Source organism: Gambusia affinis, linkage group LG24 (genome assembly GCF_019740435.1).
Source record: "Gambusia affinis linkage group LG24, SWU_Gaff_1.0, whole genome shotgun sequence".
NCBI lineage: Eukaryota > Metazoa > Chordata > Actinopteri > Cyprinodontiformes > Poeciliidae > Gambusia > Gambusia affinis.
The window spans coordinates 2813288-2828274 of record NC_057891.1 but is presented as its reverse complement, the minus strand read 5'-3'; the positions used below and the strand labels follow the sequence as shown (position 1 = coordinate 2828274).

The 14987-nt window shown below is 43.1% G+C and overlaps 1 protein-coding gene across 1 annotated transcript; it reads left to right on the top strand.

The window, feature by feature from the left end:
- The first annotated feature begins 1572 nt into the window (after positions 1 to 1572).
- Positions 1573 to 14195, top strand: nhsl1a (NHS-like 1a). Its single transcript, XM_044109512.1, has 8 exons — positions 1573 to 2410; positions 3978 to 4088; positions 4594 to 4724; positions 5387 to 5594; positions 6182 to 6651; positions 6735 to 10707; positions 11264 to 11351; positions 11870 to 14195. Exons 1-8 carry the CDS (start codon positions 2353 to 2355, stop codon positions 12480 to 12482), a joined length of 5652 nt encoding a protein of 1883 aa, XP_043965447.1. The 5' UTR covers positions 1573 to 2352; the 3' UTR covers positions 12483 to 14195.
- The last annotated feature ends 792 nt before the right edge of the window (positions 14196 to 14987 follow it).

The window sequence follows — 14987 nt, the reverse complement described above, 5'->3', positions numbered from 1 at the left end:
CTTTTACTTTTCTGTTTCAGCAGGAATCTCTGCTGCATTATTGATCACATGATCAATGTTGACACTAAACTGCATCAAGTCTGCTGAAGGTTGGATCTGAAATGTGTTTGGGTCAGAACCTGTAGCTCTCTGAACATTTCTCTCTCTCTCTCTCAGATCTTATTCTTCTCAGATAACTCGTAGCACAACCAGCTTCCTGTGTTTCTCCTAATGACCTCCTCTGGGTGTAATCTGCTCTGTGTGTATTTGTGTGCATGGATTAGCAGCAGCTCCATATGCTAAGCTAAAGGCTAATTCCTGTTCCAGCAGCTGCTGCCTGGCAGCTTCACCTCCGTCAGCCATGTTGACACTGGAAAAAGTTATTTCTCCCTAAAATCTGTCGTACTTTTCTACTTCCTTGCAGAATCGATCCAATTAAACCACATTTATGGATTTTAGAGCTCGAGCAGCTGCTTAATTGTTTAAACAAAATGACCTAAATTCTGTTCTTATTACTGAAAATAAATATTTTCTATCGAGCCCAAATAAACAAAAGAAAACTAGATACTTTCCTTTTAATACAATAAAAAGATAAATCTGTTGCAGTGTATTAGAACCATTGTAGAAAAAAAAACAAAGTAGTAAATTTTTGCCTAAAATCTCTTAAAATTTTGAGACCAATTTCAGAAATTTTCTTAACAAAACTTGATTAATCCTTAAATTTACTCCTTTTTTTCTGTCTGATGCACCGTCATAAAAATCCCTTTCAAGTTTTAGATTTATAATAAATATCAGCTCACGTTTTTTGCTTGATTATAGGTTATATTTTTTTTTTTTTTGGCCGATTACTTTTGAATCTACAACGTTGGCCACCTGACCAAAAGTTTGATCATCTTTATTTCTTCCTGCTGCGTGTTAAGAGTGATCCGGTCCATTTGGTAGAACGTTGGACCCGCTCCCATCTAAAATCTGATTTATCCAACATGTTTATTGACCATTTTAATATTTTCCATGTGAACATAATTCTGTCACTTTCAACATCGTTAAGAAACTTTGGAATATAAATGATAGATTTTTCTTCATTTTCTGGTGACTGGAGCCTTTCCTGGGGTTCTGATGGTTCTGATTGAGCCTCTTGCTACTAAATTTAGCAATGAGATAATTTGACCTATTTTGTGTCTAATTATTGAAACTAATTACAACAGAGGGGAGATGGAGATGAACAGACAGGGAGGCCGTCAGCCTTGAACACTGTAATTAGCTGCTCCACATTGTCGACACATTTACCTACTGGAACTGTCCCAGTTTGGCACTGGTGATGGAGGTGAACCCAATTAACCACTGGAACTAATTATGGAGGACGGAGCTGAAGGACGGTTCAGCTGCTGGTCCAAAACTCAGAGTATAAAGTTTTTATTTCAGAACCTTAAAGTCCAGTTTGGGATCTGCTTCACCATCAGCTGAACGGGAAACACAAAACCATTTAGAGGTAAATATTTCTCCTCTTCAGAGACAGACTGGAAAATGTTACACCAAGACCGAGAGGATTCTTTAAAGATGCATAAAATCTCATTTTAATCATCTGTAATCTACAAAGTCTGTGGAGAAACTGGACACGTTTCAGCTTTTACCACCTTGAAGCATCAATACTGCAAATTAAACATAACAGACCAAAAGAACTGTAGAGATACAACATAATGTCATAAAGATGGAAGCAAAAACATTATGAAGGACAAAACAAAGAAAGGGAAATAAAAAGGACAGAAGAACAAAAAGGAGACATCAACCACCTGATCTAAACTAGAAAATGTTGCATTAGATATTTTATAGAATCTAAATATCCCCAATAAACATGTTGAGACTTGGACTGAAAAAGCCATTAAAGCAACACAAACCCTGCAAACATCTTCACAGTGACAGAATAAAACATGAAGGATTCATAAAATGAGACATAATGAGGCCTTTTATCACTCAGCCGATGCAGAACTCGGCTCATTATTTCCTCTAAACCCTGTGGATGGATGGATGGATTGTCCTCCCAGCGACACCAGAACACAGAGAATAAAAGATAAAACGTTTCACATCTGACCCACAAACACCCACTTCCCTTCATCTTCAAAGCAACACGTTCCTGCAGCGTCTGCAGGTAACCTTCATCACCTGGTGGCTCCTGAAGGGCGCAGCAGCAGCGCTGGCGTCCTGCCAGCGTGGCAGGTGTGTGTGTGGAAGTGAGAGAGGGAGAAGGAGGCTGGGGGCGAACGAGAGAGAGAGAGGAGTGGGAGGAGAGCAGAGCGGCGTCGCAGCGAGCGGAGCTGCATTACTGCAGCCGGAGGAGTGTGTGTGTGAGTGTGTGTGAGGCTGTGTGGCGTCGTCATGGTTCTGATCGGAGCGGCCATCAAATCCGTCCTCAGATTCCTCAGCAGGACCACAGGTAGGAGACGCAGCCATGACAATGAGGAGGAGCAGAAACTGGGTCAGTCAGGATCAATAGATATCAGTTATGGATCTTTGAAGATGACCTCATATCATCCTGGTCTGTGATTGGCTGTCGGGTTTTTACATCGGACCAAACATAGTTGAGGTCGGCAGTTTGATCTGTGATCAGATTTCTTTGTCTTATGAACTGAGTGTCTGACAGTAGAGGTGATTGATTGATTGATTGATTGATTGATTGATTGATTGATTGATTGATTGATTCGTTCTTATCCTCATCCAACCAGAACTTTTTATGTTTGTATGTTTGGAAACATTTCATCTGTGGAGGTTCTGCTGTGCTGAGGGAACTGGACCCTGAGGAGATGTTCTGGACAGTACCAGAGGTTTTAATGGTTCCCAGTAGAAATGAGGCGATTGATCCGTGATGACCCAATATTTGAACATTTTAATTGGTAATAACTATCTCGACACGTTATTAAGTTCTGGACCAACCTGATGGATCCTAAAAAACCCTGAACTTTGACTATATTTGGTAAAATGACTTTATTTTTTAAATGTTTGTTTTCTCGTTAAAGTTTCTCATAAAGTGCAGCAGAACTTCTGCTCTTGTGTTTTGAGGATCTAAAACGTCAGTAAGTCCAAACTGAAACCTCAAACATGGTAGATCTATGAAAGATCGCCAAATGATTTATTACTGTGTCATAAGCATCATTTATGATTACCAGTGTTTATCATACATGCTAAGCTACATGACATCTCCACTTCTTCATAATGTGATATTTGATTTTATCTTTCTAATCTTAATTACTTACAAAGTATATAAACGTTAATCTTATTTACTTGTAAAAATCTTTTGCTGAAAAGCCTTAAATTCACTGAGAGTTCTGATGGCGCCGTTCATCAAAACCTTTACCATAAAATTAAAAGTTTAGTTTTCATCCTTGATTTTACAATGAAATCAAATAAATTAAACTGTCAAACTGCACAGGGGTTGATGTCATCATGGCGGAGTGGACCGTTTTCTGAATGCGTGACATCACATGTCAAAGGTCAATACTTGGTTTTGCAGAGTCAGACTTATTGTGTCGTCTCCAGACAGACGGACGTTTTCTGGACTGAAAGCAGAATTCGGTTTGTTGTGTTTATGGACAACAAACCTTGTTTTACACACGTTTGATTATTCAGTATTTATCTTCTGTCCTGATTGAGTTTATTCATGTTGCAAATGAAACCAAAATGTTTCAGGAGTTCACAAACAATCCTGTGACCATTTAAATGGTCGTCTGTTTTCATGTATCAGCATTCTGGCTCCGATTTACAGAAAACAGAGAGTTAAATGGGACATCTGTCCACATATCTGTCCACTGAATCCCCCTGAAAGTCAGTCGGCCTTTCCTTCAAATTAAAAGCCCCTGAAGCAGAGAACCAGGGTCACCTTGACGGCTGCTGAGAGCTGCAACGTCCATCATCAGCCGTCTCGGTGTGAGAGGAAATCTGCTGAAACGAGATTAAACACAGAAAGCCTCACGCTGATTATTCTGTCTTTGTCTTTGTCTCTGCAGCAGGGGACAAGGACAGCAAATGGTCCGTTCACTACAGTACCCAGAAGCCTCCGCAGGGTCTGCGCTTCATTCCTGGGAAACGGCGGTCGGGCAGCGCTGATGACCTGCGAGGTGAGATGAATACTGAGGTAGTCTGACCAGATGGAGAGGAGAGACGAGAAAAAGGACAAAGACAGAAAAAGGACAAAACTACAGACTGATGGTTGAAGATAAAGGATTTATAAAACCATTAAATATGTATTAAAATTAACTAGAGTCAAACTAAAATAGAGACTGACCTTCAGAAAGTCTGGAGCATCACTGACCACTCTAATAGGTTTAGTCTTTCTGCTTTGAATTAAAATAAAATGTTTTTTTCTGCTTTACAGCCCAGAGGAATAAAATGATTGGTTTTACTTTTCTCTCCCCTGAAGCTTTGATTCAGATTTTATGATCTTTAAATGAAAAGGTATTGATCTGCGGACATGTGAGTGAAGAAATGAGTGTTGCAGTCGGACTGCAGTGGCGCTCTGCTGCAGACTGCATCGCAGCAGCTGCAGCACTGCTCCTCTTCACAGCCAGCAGTGGCAGATCTACCTGCTGATTGGCTCTTCCTTTTCTTTCTGTGTGTCCACAGCTTACAATGGGCTGACTCAGCATGACTGCTTCAAGCCCCGCCCACCAAGTCCCACCTTTGCTCCATTGTGCGGTCTGGACCAATCAGAGGGCGGCGCTCACAGAGGCTGGCGGAGCAGAGGCAGAGCGATGGTGAGATGGTGACTCATGAATATTAATGAGGCTGAAACGACCGCAGGGGAACGGCGGCCTAATGAGTCATGAAGCGATGACTACACTGCAGATTATAATCCTGCAGGGATTATTTCATATGAAGCCTCATAAACAGAAACACATCCATTAATTATTCATCCAGAGACTTCAGGTCCGGTTCTGCTGGCCGGATCGATAAGATTCTGTTATCAGTTACACATCAGGACTCATTCTGGTTCTGATGAAACCTTTATTTCATCTTAAAGGTTTGAAAAACTGAATTAACCCTTAATTTACTCTGCAGTTTTGAAGATGTTTGACTTCTGCTGCCACCTGCTGGTCAAACTCAGGCATTGCCACTGTTCTTCCACCATCATGCTGCATCCAGAAAACTAATCGTTTTGTTTTGTCCTCTTTCTCACTCGTCTCCTCTCAGAAGTCCAGAGTCTTGGACTTTTTCTCTCAGTCTTGTTTTTCAGTTTGTTTCAAGTTTTCATTTTGGAGGAGAAAGGTAAACAGAGACCAAACTAGTTAAAGTTAGTTTAGATAGTCACCTTTACCTTTAGCTCCCTGCTAGTCGACATTTAAACCCTGAAGCATAAAACTGGATTTAAACTGTTCCTAGTTGATTTTAGGTTTAAATTAAACCTTGTTTTTTTTAGTCTTCAGCGTCTTCAGATGAAGATGAGAAGTTCTTCCTGCCCAACACGCGACCCATGACCCCACTGGTTCTGAATCCCATCAGTCTCACTTCCTGCTGGGATGATGAATCCGACTCGGAGCCTCTTCAGCGCCTTCCAACGCCGGAGGAGAAGATGAGGCAGCAGGCGGAGGCCGTCGCCGCTGATATAGTTCCCATCAACGTAACGGGTACAGAGACCAGAACCTAGCAATGCTATTGAATTAGCAACTAGTTCAGAAAAAATATCTTTGCTTTTGTTATGATCATACGTCACTTCAGCTTCACTTTTGAACATTAAGTAGGAAAAAATACATTTGTTTTAGCTAATATCACAAATGTTTTACATTTTTTCTTAATTCCTCAATCCAACCAAAGATTTTAGATTTTGTTTTTTACAACATAAAGAGTTATCATCCAGCTTGGAGACATGGAAACACCAGGACAAACAACCAGGTTGCAAGGCAACAGTCCTAACAATCGTGCAACTTAATGTGACCAAGTCGTTTTATTTATTAAGTCAAATCATTTATTTCTTAGACCAAAGCAAAGATAATTTTTCAAAAGTTTATTCCAAAAAGATTTGGGATCTTCAACCAAGCTAAATATTTTTTATTCCTAAACCAAACCAGTTATTCTTAAAACAACAAGTAGTCCATCATCTTAAAGGGAAAGAAGCAGCTTTGATTTATTCAGAGTAACTAAATATTCTGATTTGTTTGTAATCTGTTGCCTAAACTCCAAAGATGGAGTAATTTGTTGTTTATTTGCCTTTAAGGTGAGAGTTTTGACCGACAGGCCAGTTTTCGGAAAACACTCTCTAATGGCGACTCGTTAAATCGAAGACCTCATAAACTGAGCCGCTGTAAAACCGTTTCTGCGATATCAGACGATGTCATCCCCAAGCCTTCGGTTCCAGGGAATCTGCCTGGCCAGTACTCAACAGTGGGTCGACTTCCTTCCTCATCCTCACATCAGAAAAAGAGCATGGAGGAGAGTGAAAGAGACAGAAAGGAGGGACCGTCTACTTCCAGGAGAATCAGAGCCCCAAAGGGTGAGGGCATGTCCAGCCTCATGGCCTCCCTGACCTCCTCACCAAATGTTGGCAAGCAGCCCAACTCCTGTCACTCGTCTTCCTCTGAGATCGACAGCCTCCCCCGTATTCCCACCAACTCCTCTCTGAGCTCTGAGGTCAGCTTCAACAGCACCACCTACAGGACACTCAGTGCTTCCTCATCTTACAGCCAGGTCAGTCCAAGAAACATAGAGCCACACTGAATTATCCACAGCCAAGTTAAAGATTGTCTCTTTTCTTGTCCTTTTCTCTGCAGTCACAGGATCATCAAGGTTTCCCAAGTGATTTCCAGCCGTTGTTGCCCTACGACTCCAATGCCAGAGTCATACCCCAGTCTCCTTCTTCCTCATCATCTTGTTTTCCTTCTTCTCCTGTCAACTCCTGTATCTCTGACACCCCCAGCCAATTACAATCGGAGTGGTCTTATCCCAGTGATAGGCCTTTAAATGTGGGCTCCCCTCACTACCTCTCCTCTTCAAGCATCGCTGATTCTGTGTCTCAGTTTAGTTACCATGCTCTGGCTGATCAGACCACGACCCAGGAAAATACCCAGAACTTCTCTGATGGTGACTCCTGTAGTGGGGAAAGCTGGAGCTACAGAGCTCTTTCTCCTGCGTCCAGCATCCACAGCGGTCTCACCCAGGACACAAGATGTGTCTCTGAAGAAGGCTGGAACTGTGAACCCCTTCTTTCTTCTGGTCGCTCCACCCCTCTCTGCATTGACAACACCTCCCTTTGTTCAGAGAAGATGTCTTCATCTCCCTTGCTGAACCGGGAGAAAAGAAAGTCCAGCACTTCAGCGTTCTACTCTCGCTCTATGACACGCAGCATCTCCCTACGCAAGTCCAAGCGCCCACCTCCTCCACCGCTGCGCTCCGACTCCTTGAGGCGTCGTCCAGGTCGCAGCAAAGCCTCTCGTTCAACAACAAGTCCACGTCCTGACCGGAGCCCCCGTGTGGCTCGCAGCACCTTGCATACACCTAAATCATCTCCTCAGACCTTCCCTGACCCCTGGGTTCCCCGGAGTAATGCAAAACGACGTCAGAGTGGTCTGAACTGTGGGACAGTCACAACCTTTGAGCCTTTAAGTCCAAACTCTCTAAAGGCAACTACCACTGACTCCGAACCTTCCAGTGCCAACCCAACGAGCCTCAAACACTGCCAAGAGCTTAACCCTGGATATCCAGGTTCAGAGGATAAAGACCTGAAACTCTCTCTACACCATCCACCCGACTCCTCTGTTGCTGGGCTTCAGCGCCTTGCCTCTCCATCCAGTGGTTACTCCAGCCAGTCTAACACCCCCAGTCCTGGAACTCCAGTCTCTTCCCCCCAGAATCCCTCCTCTCCTCTTACAGCAAGCCCAGGAGCATTTTCCCTTCCTCCAACCTCCCCTTTCTTTACTTCATGCTCTTCATCCTCACCATTTCCCCCCACAGCCTCTTCCCTCCAAAGGACCAGGTCTCGGGGAAAAGAGAAGCCAAAGCCTCCAGTGCCACAGAGGAAGTCATCACTTCTCTCTTCCTCATTTTCCTCCACCTCCTCTCTCTCCTCCTACACCTCATCTGACTCCTTAGCCAGGCAATCACTTCTCACTAGAACACCTCCCCCTCCACCACCTCCACCTCCACTTCCACAGTCCACTCCCACTGCTTCCAGGTTCTGCCCTCCAACTCCTGATCTTCTTCTTCCTCTTCCTCCTCCTCCTCCTCCTCCTCCTCCACTCCCACAGTCCACTTTTCCAGTCCCTGATTTTTGCCTTCATCCTTCTTGTCTTCCACATCCTCCTCCTCCACCACCACCTCCTCTTCCACAGTCTTCTCCTACAATCCCTGGATTCTGCCTCCCTGTATCTCCAGCTATCACTTCTATCCCTCCACCTGTACAGTCTTCTTCTTCTTCTTCTCCTCCTCCACCATTTACAACTCCTTCAAAGCCTGAATTTTGCCTCCATGTTCCTCCTCCACTTCCCAGTGGTCTCCCAGCTCTATCTCTACCTCCTCCTCCTCCTCTACCTATCCCGACTCGGCCTCCTCCTCCTCCCTACTCCTATGCTGTGAGGCAGACTTTGCATCACTCTCTGGCCTCAACAGTACCAACCCACTTTGATCCTTCGCCACTCTGCCAACCGTCTCATCAATCTTTTGAATTATCTGACACAGCTGACTCTCCTCCTCTGCCACCTTCACCTCCATCATTTGCTCTCCCTGAACCCTCCTCCTTTTCTTTTCTTCCATCAAGTCCGGGCACATCTCCAAGGCACCACTCTCATCTGATCACCGCTCAAGCTTTGCAGCGTGTCAAGCTCCGCTCGGTCAAAAATCAGGCAGTACTGCAAACCGAATATGACCCAACTGACAGCCAACTTCACACTGAAGTTAGAGTGTCACTGGCTAACAGAAGCCAAAGGGAAGAGACTCAACAGGACTGTGATGTAATAAATGAGTCCTTTCTTGATTCTTTGGCCAGTGCTGATGCAGAGGTGTCTACACCTGGACCAAAACAGGCTACCTGTAACACAAATCCATTAATAGTCAGTACTGAAGTAAAACAGTCAGAACTTTATTGCAAAGACCCAATAAAAAGTGAGAGTGGGATTTCCACTGCAGAGTCAGGCGAAGCAAAGATTCAAAGACAAGGAGGCTCAGTTAGCCAGAAAGACCATGACATTAAGTTTAACAAAGAAATCACACAAAACGTCCAAGTCAATGAGCAACAGAATAAAGATTCTGACATGTGCCCCCCTGTGGCGAGTGTAAATGTCTCCGGTCCTGACGGTCCATGGGTAAAAATGTGTCCTGATGATGATGACACATATTGTATAAATAATAATATCCAGAATCCTCCATTAGAGCAACTTTTCTCAGAAGCAGACTTTACGAATTATATAAAATGTTTGAGAGAAAAGAAGACCAATATAACAGAAAAGATAAACGAATGTGAAAGAAATGACAAGAATAAATCAGAAATACAAAATAAGACTGATGTAAAAAACAATAATGGGGATCTTCGGTCAAGCAGCCCAAGGAAGTTGTACTCCCCAGAGAAACCTGTTCCCCCTAAGAAGCCTGATTTTGGCATTCTGGATCCCTTGACATCCCCAAAACCTAGGAGAGGACCAGGAGGGCCAAATAGCCCTGGGCGTATCACAGAGTCCTCTCCTAGACGTAACGCTTCAGATTCCTTTAACACACAGTCCCATACATGTTCAACTAGCAACATGGCATTGCCAAAGCAGTTGACAGACAACTCTGACAATTCAGAAATACCAGAATGCTCGATGAACTCAAGAAACTCACCTGCTAGTTCTCCTCAAAGGCAGAAGCCACAGATTTTCCACAAGAAGCCTGATCCTTTGTTGACCTCTCCCAAAACGGCAAAATCAACTTTTGCATCCAAACACACTGGAGAGAAACTCAAAGGGACTTCAGCAACCAGTGATACTTTAGAAACTCAGACCACAATGGAAACCAATGGAAGCACCTTAGAAACTACAGCTGGTAATACTTACAACAAATCCTGCAGCTCATCACAAGTGGTCAATATCTATGAGACCCATCACTCTTCAGGGTCTCCATTAATGGGGATGGGTCCCTCAGGAGCCCGTAAAACCACTTCTACCTGGACAGAAGCAATTCAAACTGGGGTGGCTGAGCCTCGTTTTGGTAGGATGATTGGAACAAAGCAGCAGGACGAGGAGATGACCAACCACAGGAGGTTTATGAAGTCCTCTCTTGCTGAAGACGAAGATGAGGACGAGGAAGATGGACTGGAAGAGAAGGAGAGGAAGAAAACAGTCATGATGATGATGATGTCATCCAACAAAAAAGGTAAATCCAGGAGGCTGAGGAAGAGGCGGCCTGGCCGACATTTGTTGATGATGTCCCAAAAACTGGAGCCCTCTCCCTCATCGTCATCATCCTCTTCCTCCTCTTCTTCATCATCATCTTCATCATCATCAGAAGATGAACCAGATGTGACAAAAGACAGGATCGGCAGGCGAAGGAAATTCAAAGTGTGCAACCAAGAGACGAGTGACTCTGAAAGTTCCTACACTCTGATTGGTCAGAGCAGGATTTCCCTCAGCAGTTTGCTGTCAAGTGAGAGCCTGCAGGGGGAGCTATCACTGCCAGACCTCCTGATCAAAGAACCAGATGAAGAGGAGGAGAAACCAGGAAAGGAGCCCCAGCAGAAAGAGGATGAGGCCAAGGAGGCCAGCAGGTCTTCAGATGGTGAGTTGCAGACATTTTGGTTACAGTAACGACGAGGCAGTGGTGAACTCTTCAGGTTGTTCTCATCAGAGCCTTGAGAAGTTGAACTTTTCAGATAGAAGTAATGAATTTATAGAATCATGACCAACCTACAAGGTTGACAGGACATAATACTGGATGTGTGTGCTTTGTTAGTTGTGCACTGTAGGACTAGCACAACTAGCCAAGCATAATCTAAAACAGCAGCAGCAGAGTCTTACAGTAAGAGTACATTCTTAGTAGTAACCCTGAAATCAGTCAACATATTTGGGTTCCAGTGCATCATCCAGTGCTTTAGTCTTCAGGTTTTCTGTTTCCATGAACCAAGTGGCAGAGAGCCCACAGTCATTCATCAACTTGTCATATTTGGACATGTGGATTTATCAAAAACATTTGTTTAGGATCCCATGATCAACTGCCCTCACTGTTAAAGTGAACTGTAAATCTGTCATGCTGGAAACCTTGGAGATCAACTGGTTGTTCTTATCAAGTTTACTTTAGATTTAATAAAGAGAATTGATGATAATTTGTTTTCCAGACGATGTGTTTGTCAACGTTTCGGCGGATCAGATGTTGGTCTCCGGTCGTCCTCGAACTACAGAGGATCTGTTCACCATCATCCACAGGTAGTCTTCAGTTGATTCTGAGTTCTGGTGTTCTAACAACCAACAATGCACATCCTCACATCTGCTTGATTCCTTCCTCTGCCTCTGGAGCAGTGCAGTATGGGAAGGCACCGCATGAACGTGTCGGTAATCAGGTTGCAGGTAAACCTCCAAACTGGGCAGTAAATATGTAGACGTTGCAGTTCCAAGTCCTGATTCCTGTAACCTACCACCGTAAAGTCAAATCAACCCTTGTTACCTAAATATGTGCATCTATGACCTCTCTGCTTGGAGGTCATCTGTCTCCTATCTTGTTTCCTTGCTGCCTTCATTCCTTCTGACCTTCTGACCCTCCAGTTAGCTTTCCTCCCACAGACCTGTCCCTTTAAATTTGGTTGGCTGAAGCAGGTTAAACTCATTAACCTGAGTTGGTGTGTTTGTTCCAGTTGCAGCTGTGAAAATTACTTGGCCAAATCAAAAACTTCTCAAACTGACCAGACTCAAGGCTCTAACTGGTGCTTCTTGTCTAATTTTCTCAGATCGAAGCGAAAGATGCTTGGAAGAAGAGACTTTGGAGAAGTTCCTCTGTCCTCCTCTTCGTCCTCCTCCTCTTCCTCTCTGGAGACGCCCACTGAACCCAGCCTGACCCGGGCAGCAGGGTTCAGGAACCCCAGGTCAGCCAGAAGTGAGAGTTTCAAGGCTCTCCTGCTGAGGAAGGGCAGTCGAGTCGAGGCGTCTTCTAGGATCTCGGCGGTGGAGCGACTTTGTGTTGGTCAGTTTCCGCCTCCTGCTGACCCTCAGAAGACGCCTCCTCCTCCCCTGACCTCTGACCTGTTGTATGATGGGAGGTCCAGCAGCTTTGTGTCTGTGAACGCCCCTCCTTTATCTCCCTGTGCGCTCTCCATGATGTTTGGCTGGAGGCGCCGGGATCTGATGCTGCTCACCTCTTCCTCTCCTGTCCTCGTCTTCTCCTCCTCTCACATGCGACCTCGCTCCCTCACTCCCCCCTGCTCCAGCAGCCGACGGTTCGCCGGACGCTGCCGCCTCTTCGCCGCCCCCATGACCGCCATCTTGGAAGGGGAAGATGAGGAGGAAGATGGGGAGATTTTAGTTGGGAGAGAATCCAATCAGAGCATGGTTGAAGCTTCTTAACCGACACGTTTACAGACGAGAGCTGCTCTGAAGTGTGTGGATCTTCCTGGACTGACGTCGGCTTTGCTGATTGGACCAAAGCTTCCCACATAAGCCTGGTTCCAGCCCTTATGGGTCCCCTAATGACCGTGGACTGAATTCCTCCAGATCTCAAACTCATTAGCCAAGTTTCCATCAACATTTCTTTAAGTATTGCTGTAGAAAATGTTGATGGAAACAGTAAAACTCTCCAATCCACTGGTGGGACTGAGCCTTACCAGAGGCACCAAACCAGAAACATTTTAAAGTCCGTGCTAGTTAAAAACCTCCACTTCCTGTTTATGACAGCCATGCGTAGCGTCAACCTGGTTGATGGAAACACATCAAATTTGCACCGTCTTATTTGCAACATTTTAAAAGTTCACTTAAAATTCTCCTGACGGTTGGATGGAAAGAGCTAATGTTCAATTTCTTTACTGTCATTGATCGTTTTGCACCTTATGGTGAACATTTTGTTTCCTGACAGGAGATTTTTCTAACTTTAACAAAATTCTGATTCATTTTTTCTCATAAAGTTTCTAGGTTTCTCTTGTAATTATGATTGATAACTTAGTTTTATTTGAAAACTTACCAGTAAATCAGTGGCTAACTGATAGTTAGCTTGTAGGGCAGCGAGTGCAAAAGCTTCGCAGTATGACTATTTACCATTTTTCCTGAATACACTCAAAACAACTTTACATATTTTACAAATTTAACTTTGCCTCTACAGTCCTGGGAATTTGGTGAAAATGGTGATAAACTCAGTTCTCTTGGGAGCATCAGCTCAGACGGACTCTTCTCTACAAACTGTTCAAACGTTGGATTTTATCTACCTGATTTACTTTTACTTTTTTTTCAGATTTTACTACTGGATGTTTATCTTATCTTGTGATGATGTCACACTTCTAAATCCACAGTTTCATCTCCAGATGTCAAGTTTCTACATGTGATAACAGGTTCACCATCATTACTCCTGAACTTTTCTTGTTTACTGTATAAAAGTACAAAGCTGCACAAAGTCAACAGTAATCTTTAAATACCCATATTTAATAACCTGGAGTCGGATAGAAATCTATTATCTTTGACTGTAAAGTTTTTATTCCTCTACACTTGGAGACATAAATCATATTTACTATGAATGTTTTAGTCTTTTTGTACATCGTCTTGTTTCAAACAGTTACACTGAAACGATTCAACTATAACTTTGTTTGGATTAGGGGAAAAAAAAGTATTTTTAAGTGAGATGCTATAATTTAAGTGTTTCTGGTTTTATTTGGGGTTTTTACAGGTTGAGATATTTCTAACCCTGCATGAAATGAATGCGGTAATATTTGTTTTCTGGTTGGCTCTACTTTCTTATATTGTTTTTATGTTTTTACCTGATTTCGTATTTGTAGCATCTCAGTAAGTAAGAGTCTGTTTGACTCTCCAGAACTAGAGGAAGTGGAAAAAAGACATTTAATGGCTAAGAGGATGTTTGCTGTTCAGTTTGGGATCCGTTTGTTTCCTCAGTGTGAATGTAAAAGCAGGTTGAATGTAATAAATGTAAAAAACAGTTTAGAAAGGAAGAAGCACTGTGAGGTAAAATAAAGAGATGAGAACTGAATGTGTTTAGAAAGAAGAGTTTATGTGTAAGAAGACATATTACTGAAGCAATAAAGAAAAAACTCTGGATTCGTCTCATCATTCCTGAAACCTCAGTCCTGTAGACTCTTTTTTTTTTAATCATTATGTTTTTCTTTTGCATATATTTTCTGTTTCTCATCCACTTCCATCTTATCTGCACTTATTCAAACTTTCTGTGTTTTGGGGTTTTATTGTACCTCCAGTGTCTGACTGCTAATGATGGTTCCTGAAGGAAGGCTGTGATTGGTGCAGACCAGGGATGGACGTAAACGGTTGATTCATAGAACTAGAGCATCTAGAACCGCCGTCAGACGACATAAATGGCAGCTGGACCAGTTGATGCTCAGTTCTGATCTTTGTTTCTGTTTTTCAAGGTGAGTGTCGCTTTATTTCTCTTCTGTCAAATCTAGCTGAATTGGTGTCAAACTTTTACGTAGTTATTATTTTAGAGATATTAATAAATGTTCCCAGAGGTCATAAAAGGTCAAACAGCTCCCAATCAACAATCAACTCAGCCACATTTGGGCAGCAAAATGTTAATTTGTGCTGCTTTTGTTTAGGCGATATTAATGACGACCTCTGGAAAAATGTAATATCTTTAAAATAGAAGCAACACAAACACCAATTTAGTTTGATTCAAAGAAGATTTACTCATTTTTATCTTGTTGATATTTTTAATATTTTTCAGCAGTAATCCAGTTTAGTTTGTTTTTTTCCTCTTTTCCGTCTTTACTCTAAAGGATGCAGTTCTTTGTTTGGACACTAGGTGCTGACCTTGAGCCACTGTTGGTCTGCAGAGAGAAGTGGAGTTTACCTTCAGATTTATGGTTTAACTATTAGTTCTGAGAGTTGAACTTGATC